Source organism: Dreissena polymorpha, chromosome 1, assembly GCF_020536995.1.
Source record: "Dreissena polymorpha isolate Duluth1 chromosome 1, UMN_Dpol_1.0, whole genome shotgun sequence".
In the NCBI taxonomy this organism is placed as follows: Eukaryota; Metazoa; Mollusca; class Bivalvia; order Myida; family Dreissenidae; genus Dreissena; species Dreissena polymorpha.
The window spans coordinates 33,196,900-33,212,110 of NC_068355.1; the positions used below are offsets into that span (position 1 = coordinate 33,196,900).

Consider the following 15,211-nt stretch of genomic DNA (forward strand, 5'->3'; position numbering starts at 1 on the left):
TAAAAGTACATATTGGCAAAAAGATTTTGAGAGTTAGCAATTCAATAACTTGGACCTATTTGATGGAAACGCCGGTCCGTTAAAAGTGTGACAGTATTGCGTCATTGTTAGCTTTCGTTTGTGAACAATTTAATACGTGCATGCGGGTATATTATTTTGGCTTGCTTTTACTTTAAACGAAACCCGATTGCAAACTATGGAATGATCAACGAAAGTGATGGAAACGATTTATTTTCTCACAACAAATCTGTAAATATGGCCAAATATGTAGTTATGTGTTATCTACAGCAGGGTATCCAAATTTTATTTTCGAGTTGTAATAGATGGATAAAGGTAAGCGATAAAACCAGCTATTATCAACTTTAAATCGTCTCTTTATGCTCTATTGAAAGCCAGTTATGCAATGTTCTCAAATGTATTTAACCTTAGCACGGCTGTTATATATTCGAGTGTATGCATCAGCCTAATCACATGATTTACTGATAACGTTCATGTGATGTACGAAGTCCTTAAGTACGCCCCCTACACTAGCAAGATGACACTGACTGGATACATCTAAGACAGGTAATACACATTTTATTTTCCGAATATCAATTCGAGGTTTATTTTGTTGGTAATATTTCTAATAGATGAATTATTCCGAGGGCGTTGTATGTTATTTACATTCGTAGTTCCCGTATTTTAATATTGAAACTATTTATACAATAAAAAAATCTAATCTAACGGAACAAATAAATATACGTTTATAGTATATAGCTTACGTATAATTTATTTTACCTCTTAAAAGACAGCACCCTGATAATCCGCAAACGTGACATATTATTCATTTAACAATGCACGCACTACGCATGCAAATTCATGACTATATTGTTCATTAAAGCGTTGCCAAACGACGTCATTGTTCACCCGAACCGTAACGCTGTTGCTTTTAAGTCGTCAAAAGTGACATGAAGTCATTATTTTGCGTGAACGTCAATGGTATACGATTCGATGTAAATGAAAATTGAAATTGAAATATACCGTGGGCTGGGCAATCTGAAGCAATTTATTTGCACTAATATAAAGTACTACAAATGTCCATATTTTAATAGATAATAGTATTATAATAAATAAACATTCTAATTTAAGTAAAACTTTAAAATAAATGTTCTTACTCTATTCTGGAAATCTGCCAATTGATGTAGTATTTTAAGCACTAGCCTACTAAAGTGCAGGCCCTGCCACTTAACAACCCATTGTGTTTTTTTTAAAAGGGATGAACCTTCTTAGTGATGGTGAATAATAAAAATCATGTTTATTTAAGGTGTAATATATATAAACATAATCCCGCCTAATGATTTAAGTGTGTGTTTTCACCGTTTTGGGAATGATTTTGAAAAATCACAGCGTTTTGACCACAATTGCGAAATAAGTGTTGTTGTTGTTTTGCTAACAAATGCTAACATAATGGGAAAAGAAGAGTTTAGAATATTATATTTAATAAGATGCAACTTGAAGAGCTGGATGGAAGATGAACTAAATGTTGAGATCTTAAAAAAATAAAAATAAATAAAAAAATATTTTGGAAACCTTCCATTGGTAATTTTAAGGTTTGGACTATGAACGAAAAAAAAAGATTTGTAACACTTGATTTTAAATTTTTTTTTTACAAACTATAGGCTTAAGTTACTTTCACCAGCTACTTGTATCATTGTGAGCTTAACTGAAGGTCGTTCTCATGACCCCTATATTCAAGGTTGTTTCAATACCTGCCCAGTGAATTTTATTGAGCACATTCTTTTTTGTAGATGTTTTAATGAAACTTCTATCGGAACACAACCTTCAAGGAATAAGTAATTAACACAGAAATATCAATCACTCAACAAATATCAATCGCTGTTACATGCCAAGAGGGGAGTAATTAACCATCAACATGTCCAACAGTTTCGATGCGGCCTGTCACACGTTGGTTCAGAACATTGGATATAATACTCTGCACGCCACTCCGACCATTGATGAAAAAGATAATATCAAGTTGTTTCAAGTCGTAGTAAAAACGAAATCTAAGCTCTTTTGGAGGGAACCTGTTTTCAAACCAACAGAACATCAGATATGATTTTTCAATTTCTTTTGAGTTTCATGTTGTAACTAAAAAAACTTAATTTTGTTTGAATAGCAATAATAAAACAATCAAGTTTGATAAGCTTTCCGAAATTTTGATTGAGATTGCATACATCAATTGTTGCAATAATCCAAATCCCAGCTGTTGACCCTTGCTTTGTTGTACGTATGAACTCATAATAGCTCAGAGCATTCAAGAATAACTGCATAAATTAACAACAGGAATTCAAAAAACAACAACTGAAAGTTGGCAAGCTATGCAATTCTATGTCTGTTTTAGATTAGTTTTATTGATAAAGGCATCCTTCACTAGATATCAAAAGGAGTGATTTAAGTGGTGCTGTGTTTTAATATTGTTAAACCTATTTATTTTAGCTCGATTGCATAACAAGCCTAAGCTTATATGAAATGCTCTCGAGTCCGTGTTCTTGGTGTCTATGGGGAATTTCTAAAGAACGCTCCCACAGTGGGGATCGATACCGTGACCTCCCGATCGCTAAGCGGAAACCATATCCACTACGCCTCGGCGATCTTAAAACAGTGTTTTAATTTATTCATGCCATTATTTGTGCAACTGACTCTAAAGTGGCTGAAAATCTTTTAGAATAACACCTTAAATATTTTGTCAAACATGTTAAGACTATAGCTTACACTATTTGTTTTTTTTTTCAGAGCATGAATTAATCATTGAGTAAACTAATGTGTTTCACCATTTTGGGAATAGGGTCTGGTCCCTTTGAATTGGGTAAATTCGCGTTTTTTTACTAAAATTGGAAAATAAGTGTTGTTCCTGAATTTCTAAAAAATACTTCAAATTGAGAATAGAAGTGTCTTTTTAGTATTATTTTTAATGCGGTTGAACTGATATGGCCGGATAGGAGATAAACACAATTTGTTTTGAAGGTTCAATTGGGTATTTTTAGGTCCCATTTGGGGAAAAATATAGACTTTTTTAATTGGGAACGGGGTCGAATATCGGACCCAATATTTAACGAAATAATAACTGTAAGCTGAATCCGTTGAAAGGCTTTTGAGTCTTATTCATGGATAGAACCAGAACTTGGCATATTTGGGGGAGATGGATAGAAGTGTCCGCCAGTGGGGATGGAATATCTGTTCTCCCAGTGGCTAGACTGACAAAATACAAGCTACGCTATAGCAACATTAGCAATGTATTACTTGGGTTTTTGGGCTGTTTTCTTGTTTGTTACTAGTGGAGAGTACCAATGAATGAACCGTGCTTAGGTATAAAAGAATGCGTTGCAAAATACTCATCATAAGTTTGCATTTCAGTTGAGACAATTGTTGGTGGGTGAGGAGGATTTGAACGTCCACCGCGATGACAAAAATCCAGTTGTATTAAACATAGAAAGTAAATCGAAACGATCCGTAAAAGGGAATTTCGAAGCAGGAAACAAAGTCATCGGTAGGTCAGTCTGTGAACCCTTTTCCTCTCAGAAGCAAAGTGAAAATATCCATATGCCACCAGCATAAAACCAGACAAGCCATTGATTCACTCGCAGTCTGTTGAAGTTGAATGCTGTTGCTGTTCATCAGTATCGAAGGGTTGGAAAATAAGCCCTTAAAACTTTAATATAGTAAAAAAAAAAGTCTTCAATTTGATTTTGAAAGTGGCTACTAACGCGTCAGAGTGCTTATCTGAGCGGGAAATAGTTAACAGCCTATTTGTCATAAAATATTGCTAAAACTGGGCTCTTATCCCCAACCTCATGTTGCAGTATTTTTCCCTCTTTAATTATGTGTGGTTGCGCATTTAGGCGCTAAGATAATTAAATTATGTATTTTCTTTTTCTAGTTCAATTTGTAAGGGCTTTGCCAGAACTGACATGATAAAGTTTTCATGTTTTCAATTCTTTTCCGTTATTAAATAATGGTAATACTTATACACCATTTATGTAATGATATTAGTTATTGCAATATTATAATAGTAACTTATGATAAATATAATATTTATAATAATACATTTTTAATAACTAAAAATTATAATAAATAACAATAATAATAACAAAAATTATGATTATTATTATTATAATTATAATACATACATAGCATATGAAAATAATGCTAATAACCAGTAATGATAAAAAGATAAATAAAAAATATCACAGATGGTTTTGACAAGACTGTAATGTTATAAATGAAACAGCCTAAGAACTCTCAAATTTTATTTGACTTTGTAAAAATCGTCACTGATTTCCAGTTGCGGACACAACTGCCGAAAATACAATCCATTTGAATATCGCATACGGTGAAGTGATGAAGGACAAAATAAAGGATACACAAGAACTGTACGATGAACTTAGTAAGAGGTGGGTACAAGCTTAACTTGTTAATCTAAACTTTACACGCTAGATTCAAGTTGTAAAGGCTTCATGTCCAACCTTTTGATAATGATGAGCAGCAAACAGCATAAAACTTGGACAGACTGCGAGTTACTCACAGTTTGTTCAGGTTTTTTGTTGTTTGCACATAGCCATTTTCAGTTTGCTTCTGATGGAGAAAGAATTAACCTCTTACTTTATCACTTTACCACTTACTATGCCATTTATATAATTTGCGCTCTATGAAAACCAGGATTAATGCATGTGAGTAAAGTGTCGTCCAAGAGTAGTGTGTGCGGTCCATATTTGACTCCACAAAAAAACAATAGCGTTGCAGATTTTATTAATTATTGTCAGTGAGATTTTGAGACTAACAAGATTTTACACTTCAGTAAAACTCTTTCTTCGCAGAAGTAAAAGCCATGTTTCTTTCTGTTGTTCTTGAATCAGGAGAATAAACATTGACCATGCGTTTGTGACGCAAAACCTTCTTGGGGCCGATAACAAGAGGAAATCTCTATGTCTTATAACAGGTGAGATAAGTTGTGTTACAGTTTAAAATATACTATATGAGCTATAGGAAAATGGGGCTGAATACATATGCATACAATATTGTCAAAGATTACAGCCTCTGCTGTCTGCGCAGGCTTATTATGGATGAAACTTTTCATCTAAAGTGGAGTTTTGGTAAGAAGAGACTTCCTTTAAAAATACAGTATAAAGAGTTATCCCTGATTAGCTTCTCCAGAGAAAGTCTCATATCCTACAAAGCATAAGTTCTCTATAGCAGAAACTTTTAACAGATTTGTATACATGGAGGAAAAACATAATGGTGCTCTGAAAGTGAATCAACCAGTTGGGCCACATCAAGCATTGAGTTTACAGATACCACCATTATAGTTCAGTTGTTAAACTTGAAAGTGCGATAGTTCCTACCAAAATGCAAGTGGGATGGGTTAATGAGTTCATCTTTTAGTTTTGTAAAGCTTAAACTTGATAAACTTGCTAATCTTGCTAAACTTACTAAGCTTGCTAAACTTGCTTAACTTGCTGAACTTGCAAAACTTGCTAAAATGTTAAAAGTATATTGGAACAGCTGAAGTGACAAGTGTTGAATAAATTAGTGGTACACTTGAGTCTCGATCTGGGAAAGCTGGGCTTAATGCATTTGCGCATTGTGTCATCCCATTTTAATCTTTGCAATTTGCACAAGCTAGCTGCGACACTTTCTTCTTTTATTGTCTTTTTTGCTTTAAGAAAGTCTCTTCTTAATGAAAATCCAGTCAAGGCTGAAAGTGTGGTTTATGATAAGCGTGTGCTGAATTTTAATCACACAGGCCTGTCAGGGATGACACTTTACGCACATGCCTTTAACCTCATTTTTCTCAGAGCGCGTATCGTATATGGATTATAAACCAAGGTCTTTGGGCTGAAAATGCATTCTACAAAACAAGGCTGAAATGAATACTCCCATGGCAACAGCTTGGTGTAAATTATTTTTGTATTCAAATTTAGTTGTCTGATTACTTTGATCATACATACTATCAGTAAAGCTGGCACCGATTGCTACAAAAAAAAATTGTGGCTCCAGTCAAGTATTTCATTGATTCATTTTTTCTAATTTTAAGTTCATGGATTTTTAAGTATTTATATTGGAAATTTCGCATGTTATTTAACTTGACAAGTTTATTCATAGATTTCTGACTTTGCCAAAGGACAAAAAATGAAACACTTAGAATTTTGGGTCTGTCAATAGCGATGTGTTAGTAATACATGTACTTGTCTGAGATAAATGGGGAGAGGGAGTCACTTTCAAGAGGTTGGACCTTTTTTATTAAATTTATTTTAATAGTATATTGTTATTGTTTATTACATGCCAATAAACTACCCTTTGTCGTGAAGTTAATTATTTAACAATCTAAAAAAAAATCTCAACTTATGTCTCATTGAATGTAACAAGTTAAAATGTTTACAATTATATCTAGATTCTAGTACATCTACTTAAACACAAACGATTTATAAGTATGCATATATGTTTTTAATTTGTCTGTATTATAATTGCAGAAATTTTTTCAATTATATATTGATCATCCATTGTCAACTTTTAGTTGTAGTTATTGTCTATGATCCACTACATGTTTGCTGTTTAAAATACAACATCTTGAAAAACAAAACACACTTGTTATGAAGGGTGTTAACAATTTCACTTATCAGTACAATTATATCTTAACAAAGTTAACGCTATTGCTTCAGCTGTTCAGCCTTCTTGTTTTGCAGGGAATGTTAAGTGTTAGCTTAGTACACATTGTTATTTTATTTCCTGTGTGCATTGTCTTTATATATCTGGAATGTGAATCAAATACAGGCTATGTTTGATGATTACATTGAATGTAAATGTAGTTCATGCCTAAGTTGATTCGGTTTTATACTAACACTGTATACAATTATATATTTATTCTTTGGTTTATTTAATAAGTTATGTAGTCTACCCGCAAAGTCAATGTAAATAAATGTTTCATGAATGATAATTATTTTGTTAAATGTGTTTCCACTGGTCACTCAGAAGCACATATTATAATATCAGATGAATATATAGACAAATATAAAAAGAAAAAAATTACTTACAAAATGATGCTATGAATAAAAATTAAAAATTACTGTATATTGGCAATTTAAGACATAATAATAGTATATTGACATGTCTAGATTTATTTAAACTTTGCCAAATTGAGAATTTGCCATGAAACATGCAGAGAACACATTTATTTGAGCCTCACACTGTGAAAACTAGGCTAAACGCATGTGTATAAAGTGAAGACCCAGATTAGCCCCTGCAGTTTTCACACGCTAATGAGCGGAGATATTTTCAGCTTAGACTGGCTTTTTGTTTAAAAAGAGACTTTGTTTAATGAAAAATGAATACAAGCAGGAATGTTCATCCCTAATTAGCCTTCCGCATAGGCTAATCCTATACGAGATCTTATGCACTAAAGCAATGTCCTTTTATATTTTCAGGCGTGACTTATTTACCTAATGGTGGCACAGTACACAAAGTCAAAGATGCTGGTTTGGAAGCCAAGGCCAAAGCAGAAGTAAGCCGATCCATGTAGCTTATATAAAGAAACCTATGCGTTTCAGATCATGACAGTTTAATGTCGTTACCAATTCATAATCCTGGTTATAAGAGTTGGGTATAACTGGCCGTTGGGCGATGTTAAACAGATGGTTTCCACTAAAATCAGGTTCTGGATCAAGTGACTGTGTTGGGTTCCAAGTTAAACGTTAATGCATGTAAACACGCCGGTAAGTGCTGCTTCTTTCCAAATAACTTTTTAAAACAATTTTTCTTAAAATGTTAACTGGTGCATAACATACATAGTGTTATGCTTATGGCAATGTGAAATACATCAGATTTACTTATTTAATAAGCCTGTGTTCTTGATTAAAAATTCCATGTATACTGCACGATTATGCTTCACGCATAATCATGTAACCGATTGTAACCGATTTCAAACGTATTTAATGATGTATTGTTATACCTTAAGATATCGGTTCGAACTGCAATAAACACAGTTTTAATGCGCTAAATAGTGTTGCAAATGTATTTCAATAACTTTAGATATTTGCACACAAAAAAGTTCAAAACGGTGTGTTAAAATTTCGTCAAGCCCGTGTGTAAATATCTGAAAACCCCGTAGAGTATGCACCCTGAAATAGCTTTAATTGTCACTGATAAATATGAATTCATCTTTGTATATAGCAAGCTTGCATGGAGACATAACTTAAATATTCTTTTGGGCTAGTTGGGTCAAGATCAGGGTCACTGTTACTCAGAACAACGTTTTCCACTCATAACTTCAGTTTGGATTGATGTATTGCGCTGGAATTGTGTGTGAATGCAGCTCACATGCAGGCCTAGCAGAGGATTGTATTTAGGGCCTATATGATAATGGTCAATAGCATTGCTATTAAAAAAAGAAACAACAATGCGTTACATGTAATTTCCGGTCAATACCTGAAGCTTGCATTGACCAAACTTGATTAATATTTCAATATAGCAAGCTGTCGTGGGAAACAAAACTTTGAAAACCTAGTTTTTGTTTCAATTCTTACATATCCATATATTTGTAATAATATTGTCACCATAGTTAATTAACAGAAAACGCAGTTGCCTATATAGCTCTGAATAATCACCACTTCACCATTAGACTCTTAGTTCTGTTTTGTAAAACATACAATTTAAAATGTACTCATGTGTCACTCCATTCATGAATGTGTATTTTATTGTGTTGATGCAATTCTTAAACTTAAGTTAATTTAAACAGTATATCAATATTTTTTTCGTTTTTTTAAGTTTATTTAAATTTAATTTAAGAAACCAACATATCAACAAATGAAAAAAGTTGATAGGAACTATGACAGGCTAATTAAGGAGGACACTTTTGGATTTTATTTTTTTGTTTTGTTTTTGTTTAAAGGACGTCTCGTCTGCTTGAAAATCTATATAAGGCGGTAAGTGTCGTTCCTGATAAGCCTGTGTTGACTGGGATGACACTACCCACAAGAATTAAAACTCAAATCAATTGAAATCCTCAGTTTCAGCCTGTGGTGGCAGTCGGTGCTGGTGTTGGTGTTGCGTCTAATTTGGACCTTGAGATGGTTCTGACACATCAAACTGCAATGGCATATAATTTACAGGAGCTGATCATAAACCAAAAAACTGGCCAAATTGAACTGGTAATGAAGGTAAAGAGCCTTTTTATTTTGCGAAGTATAATTGCAATTAAATGGGATGACTTGTTGAAAATATAATGTATTAATATAGTTTTAATTTGACCAAAAAATGGCCAAAAACAATTTGCTCATGCAGATTTATATATATATTACAAATGTTTAGCTCCACCAAAGATGGTAGAGATTATTTAACCCCTGCTGTAGAGGTGGATGGTGGAGATACCCTCTGCCCATCAATTTGTCAGTCTGTCCAAAGCATTTTGGTGTTCGTTCAGTATCTCATATTCCCCTTGTGTAGATGACATGATGTGCTGCTCAATGTCAAGGTCATTGTATTCCGGGTGAAAAGGTTCGAACCTAAATTATCGCCTGTGCACCATATCTTTTATACTCTGAAGAATTTTCATTAAACGTCGCTAACATGATCAATTATTTGAGACGCTAGGCAAAAAGCATAAAGTCAAGCTGACTAGAGGTCAATATTGTAATTTGATTTAAAAGGTTGGAGTCGTCTTAATAGAATCTGTGTCATATCCCCTAAACCCATTGGCAGATTCTCATGAAACTTGGTCTTAAGGTTAAGGTAATTAAGATTACGTTCAGAAGGCATTATTCAGTATGACAACTCTAGGTCAAGGTCATACTTGAAGGTCAACCGTATGAGTCTTTATTGTAGTGTAGGGTGGTCGATTATCTTCTTTAATCGTTGGATGATTTTCATGAAATTTGGATTCAAAGTAAATGCCATGGAGTGCAAACGACAGCAGTCAGCAACACCCGTTCAAAATCAACTTTACACTAACAAGTCATTATTTGAGCTTTTTTAAATGAATGCTTTAAATCTCCTGGAGCAATTAAAGAATTTTACTAAACAGTTAATGCCATTCCTAAGATGGTCAAGAGTTAATCATGCTATCTCAAACTTATCAAAATAACCACAGAAGGTGTAACAGTTGTCTCTTGGACCGTCTAACTTTTGTCTTAAAAACAAATATTTTGAAAATAAATGAAAAATATTTTAAATCGGTGTATTTATTTGTTATGAGAGAAGCTTGCCAATTACATCAAACTTACAAAAGTCGTAAATAAGAAGCAACACATTTTAATATGAAACACATTTTAGATTTAGTTCATTACTATCTTGGAATACATTTTAAGAAAGTGACAACATTACACGTATATGTGGTTCATTTATTTTTTCTAATTTGTTAACTTGCATGAAAAAAAAAACTATAAAAGCAACAACATGTAAATTATTTGTTTTCATTTCTTTATATTGCGTAAATTTTCAATTCACTGTGTTTCATAGGCATAGGCAGGACTCGTGGATGGTTCGGTATGAAGTAGACGCAGGGAATTGGCACGTTAGTGAGTAGGAGTGGCAAATGTTTTATAATACGTTTTATACTTGCTTAAAATCTAGTTCAAGACTTTTATTGTCCCTATCAAGGTATGATACAGGTCGCAGGCATCCGTTCACACCTTATCAAGTTGATGTTCATAGCAAAACCTTACATGGTTAGGGGTTTAAAGGAATAAATTGATATTTATATTTTATGGTCAACTAATAATTGTTTAGAAAAATAAACTTGTTTAAACGCGTTTAATGTTGATTGCAGTGAAGGCCTTTTGCTTATAAAGACACCTTTGAGTCTGTTATCTAGGAATGTCTTTGTAAATATCAGGGCCCTAATTCCCCTTCTAACACCCAAGTAAAAATATCGAATTTAGTTTAATATATTATAATTAATATTCCAAAATATGCACTGATTTTGATATTTAAATGATATAAATGATTTATAAACAATTAATTTACATTTAGAACAATTTAGTATTGGCATTTGTGCAAATGGGTAGCCTGTACATTCTCAAAGTGTTGAGTCTTTTTCTTTTTAAGTCTGTTCTTTATTCTTAAGTCCCTGGTGTCAAATGTTTGTATTTTCGTTAACTTGCAGACGCCGTATCCACTTCAACCTTTAATAGTAAAATAAAGTTATATTTATCATATTATGGATTTTATGTTGTTTAATAGTTTAGAGAAAAAGTATTAACACAGATCATAATAGTCTTTTCATTATGCTTGTATAATCCATTCAGAGAGTTTCTAGTATTAGTGAAAGTATCGCTATTGCATTAATTTTTGTACAAATTAAATTATTATATTTCTTTATTTGTATAGTTTGTTCAATGTTATTATTAATTTTATGACTGTTGAACTGTGTTTTTTAGTGTTTTAAGAGTTCAAGTGCTCCATTTATTTTGTTATATTAAAATTTTGAAATTTGACTGGTGCATATTCAGTTGCATTTGTCCATATATAGAACATCTGATGGGTTCTGTAATATCCGATTGGTATTTATATTAAACGAACAAAGTAGATGAACAAACATTAACTATTTTTCCCAAAATATACTCCCTGTTTTTTCTTGTCATATATAAGTTTTTCTTCAGTATTATCTGTTCTTAGCCATTGTTTTGTTAACATATTTAACTCTAGATGTGAATTGTGAGGCACAGAGTTGTATTAATTAAGACAAGTCCTAGAAATAATATTGAATATGCCTACCTACTTTTTGTTAAATGGATGATTGTACATTATTTAATTTACCATGTTAATTATAATTTGTGTACCTGTCTATTTACAAGTCCAATGCAATTCGAAATGAGCAAGTTTCGCTGTATCTTCCATAAATATGCTTTAAAAGTTTAATTGTACCTGTGTTACCCTTAAATTTGCCTCAAATTTATTTTCAAATATCTAATTAAGCTTGCACTGTATATCAGATGCTATCATACACATAACTTGTCTTGCTTTGTATCATTACATTTTGTTCAATTGTTATCAAAGATTGCATTGTTGTTTTTTGTTTCTAATTTCATTTTCTGTGCATTTGAAACTGCATGTTTAATTAAGATGTCAAAGTGCCATTAAAACCTTTATTTTCGCCTTACACCTTTTTCATAATGCCATAACTATTTACTTTCGTGTGCCTCAATCAAAACCTTCTTCATTTGACGGAAACTGACGACAACATAACCAATTTTAAGAACCAAAAAAATTAATCTGCTAGATGGCAGTAAATATGGACATTCTTCGTACTGTACGTGGTCAGAATTGTAGGGTTCTTTATATCAATTTGAATTTCCGCTCTAATTCGTTCTTCTAGTAAGTGTTTATACATTTTAAAAAATCTTGATGGCACATACTTATAATGGTTAGAAAAGTAATTGCATAATTAAAGCTCAATATAATTTATTTGCAACGTATTATTACAGCAGTAGTGTAAAATAGGGATATTCTATGTCGTCTGATGTTAATTAATTCATCGCATGATTTATTTTGAGTTTTTATGATGAGATAACATACATTTTGCATTAATAAAAATACATTTATATAGCCACGCTTATGTTGTGTGTGTTACTTTTGTTGTTTCTTTGTAGCCATATGTATTATTTTCACTATTGTGGTCACTTTGTTAACCATCAATTATAATTACATCTCTTCAAATGCATTTGTTTGTATCTGTTTTCTGCAAAATAACACAATGCTGATGTTTAAGATATTATACAATCGTTTTAGTCGTTTTACTTACTAGATTAACATAAAACGTTTTGCAAATCGTTTCGAATTAATTTAAATTTGAACATTATTTTTCTTAATCACGACAACAAAACTGTTCTTGCATATGTTTTGAAGGCAAATCATTTTGATTGAATCACAGTAATATACTTTGTGTCTAAAATATCCCAAGCATCTTTTGTTATTAAAAATAACCTATATGCAACAAAATTGTGTAATGCTCAGTTGATGTTTGTGTGCAAGTAAAAATGCTTGGCTTTAAAACAATACATGAATAAATTATAGTAACATATAGTAACATATGTGTGTGTTGTAATTTTGGAATGCATTATTTTTAAGATCATTTAACGGAAAGCATAAAGTAAAAAAGCCCCGTGTCTCATGTAACATCTAAAGCAGTCCAGGATAGGTGTTCAGTGACTCAGGGTACGTCATGATTGAAACTAATTTGAAAGTTATCGTTCGGTGCGCGTTGGTTTCGTTCAAGAAGATGAATCTTTTATTAAATTGATAGGCCTTATCATATACCATTGTTTATGTTAGATAATGTTCAAACATGACTATATGGTGTCATTCCTAAAGCAATTCTGGTTTGTAGAGCATTCGATGAAGTGCTTCAAATCAAAGTATGTCGCTTAAATGTGATCACAAATGACACTTTTTGAGATATAATTCCTGTCTCTTATAAACTTATTCGTTTGTGTAATGTACATTCCGGAGCTATACACAAATAAATAGATTATTTCCAAAATAATGTTTCCAATACCATAATTCTTTAAATATGCAGATTTAACAAGTAAATACTGCTTTAAACAAATATAAACAATCATATAAGATTGTTTTTAAATTTAAAAAAATAAAATAATTTTAAGACATAAAACACTCATAAGAAATTGTTTATAATAAAAACAAATATAAAGAAAAAAATCAAAGTGAAACACAAACTCTTTCATTTTTAGGTATAAAACTAAGTTTGATCATTTTTATAGTTTTTGGCAGTAATACTTGTTGTCATCTGTGAACCTGTGATGTTCTGAAAGAGCCATTTTCATCCAATATTCACTAAAAAATTATGGGGAACACACACATGTACAATAGGGACAATGGCAAACAAGCTGTAAAAAAGCCCCTTTACAATTGACTTGTATTATATATGGCTATAAACATGAAACAAAGACCTAGTTGAAGAATTATTGTTTCATTGGTGAGTATTATTTATAAACAAAAGACCAACTTATTAAAAAGTGTGTGTTAAAGTGAGTCTTTTAGCCTGGTTTCAGCTCTCAAATTATTTACAAAAAGACCAATTTAAACTCGCTCAAACCCACTTCTGTTTAAAAAAAAGACCAACTTCTGTTGTAAAAGACTTGCTTATAAAACAAAAAGACACACTTAAACACAAATAAACCAACTCATAAATACAAAGGCTCACTTTTGACACACAAAAAACCGACTCCTTACAGAAAAAACTCGCTTAAACACACATCTACTTAAAATAACCAACTTTAAACTCAGTTAAGCACAGTTTAGCGCGCATAAAACTCGCTTTTAATAGCAAAAACCAACTACCGCCGAGAAAAACTCAGAAAAAACACAGTTTTATGTTGGTTTAAGTGTGTTTTGGTATGAAAGTGGGTTATTTTTTGACAAGGGCAATCTTATACCAACTGCTGTACCAGGCTGTCTTTTTCATTGGAAGGTTTGACTGCGACTCGGATCTGAAAGAAAGGAAGACATGTTATTATGAATGTTGTTTATCATTTTTATTTTGTTACTTATGAAAGCAACGAATAAGCGCATCACTGCCATAGGGTGTTACCATTTATATGATTTGAATCCATAGATGAAAATGCGGTCCTCGATGAAGTGATTAAATAATAAATACATAAGGCGAAGAATAATATAAACATTAGTAAAAAAGACATTTATTTCTGTGTTTACTTCTTTCTTTCTAAATATCTCATTACAAAAATTGTGAAAATATTATCTAATCTGGGATATACAAGGGCCTAATGACATGACTCCTTTAATTCAGTGCTTGGAACCTAGATTTTCAGAGAAAACACATATGTCCTCTGTGAAGTAGGAACACGTGTTGGCAACCATGACCACTGATGACTCCATATTTCACTTGTGGTTAAAGCTCCACTAATGACAAAAGAAAATTGACTAAAATACACAGGAGTACAAGTTCCTTTGCCCCTTAATATGTTTGGAGAGTTGGATCACACTAGCAGCAATAGATTTCGAGGTAACGCATGCGACAAAACCCGAAAGACAGACGGAACGAATTTTAAACGGGTCAGGGTTAATCTGTTTTCCCCTAACCCACCTCTGAAAGTAGGCATATAACAAAAACCTGCACAAGTCTCACAAACTCACCAAAGGTTCCCTCTGCAAAATGTTCACAGGCAGCAGGTCAGGTACCATAGAAATGAGATTATCCCAAGACCTT

The 15,211-nt window shown here is 32.4% G+C and overlaps 1 protein-coding gene across 3 annotated transcripts; it reads left to right on the forward strand.

Annotated features, from left to right (window-relative positions):
• Positions 1-460: 460 nt before the first annotated feature.
• Positions 461-13,050, forward strand: LOC127876093 (uncharacterized). Of its 3 annotated transcripts, XR_008047650.1 has the most exons (9): positions 463-564; positions 1,788-2,085; positions 3,390-3,526; positions 4,322-4,430; positions 4,893-4,975; positions 7,458-7,534; positions 9,039-9,188; positions 10,486-10,544; positions 11,132-13,050. XR_008047650.1 is itself a non-coding variant. In XM_052421017.1 (8 exons), exons 2-8 carry the CDS (start codon positions 1,913-1,915, stop codon positions 10,489-10,491), a joined length of 735 nt encoding a protein of 244 aa, XP_052276977.1. In that variant the 5' UTR covers positions 463-564; positions 1,788-1,912; the 3' UTR covers positions 10,492-13,050. The 3 variants fall into 3 exon arrangements, 2 of the variants coding, with proteins under 2 accessions (XP_052276988.1, XP_052276977.1); XM_052421017.1 differs by having other exon boundaries at positions 10,486-13,050; XM_052421028.1 differs by lacking the exon at positions 1,788-2,085 and having other exon boundaries at positions 461-564; positions 3,394-3,526; positions 10,486-13,050.
• The last annotated feature ends 2,161 nt before the right edge of the window (positions 13,051-15,211 follow it).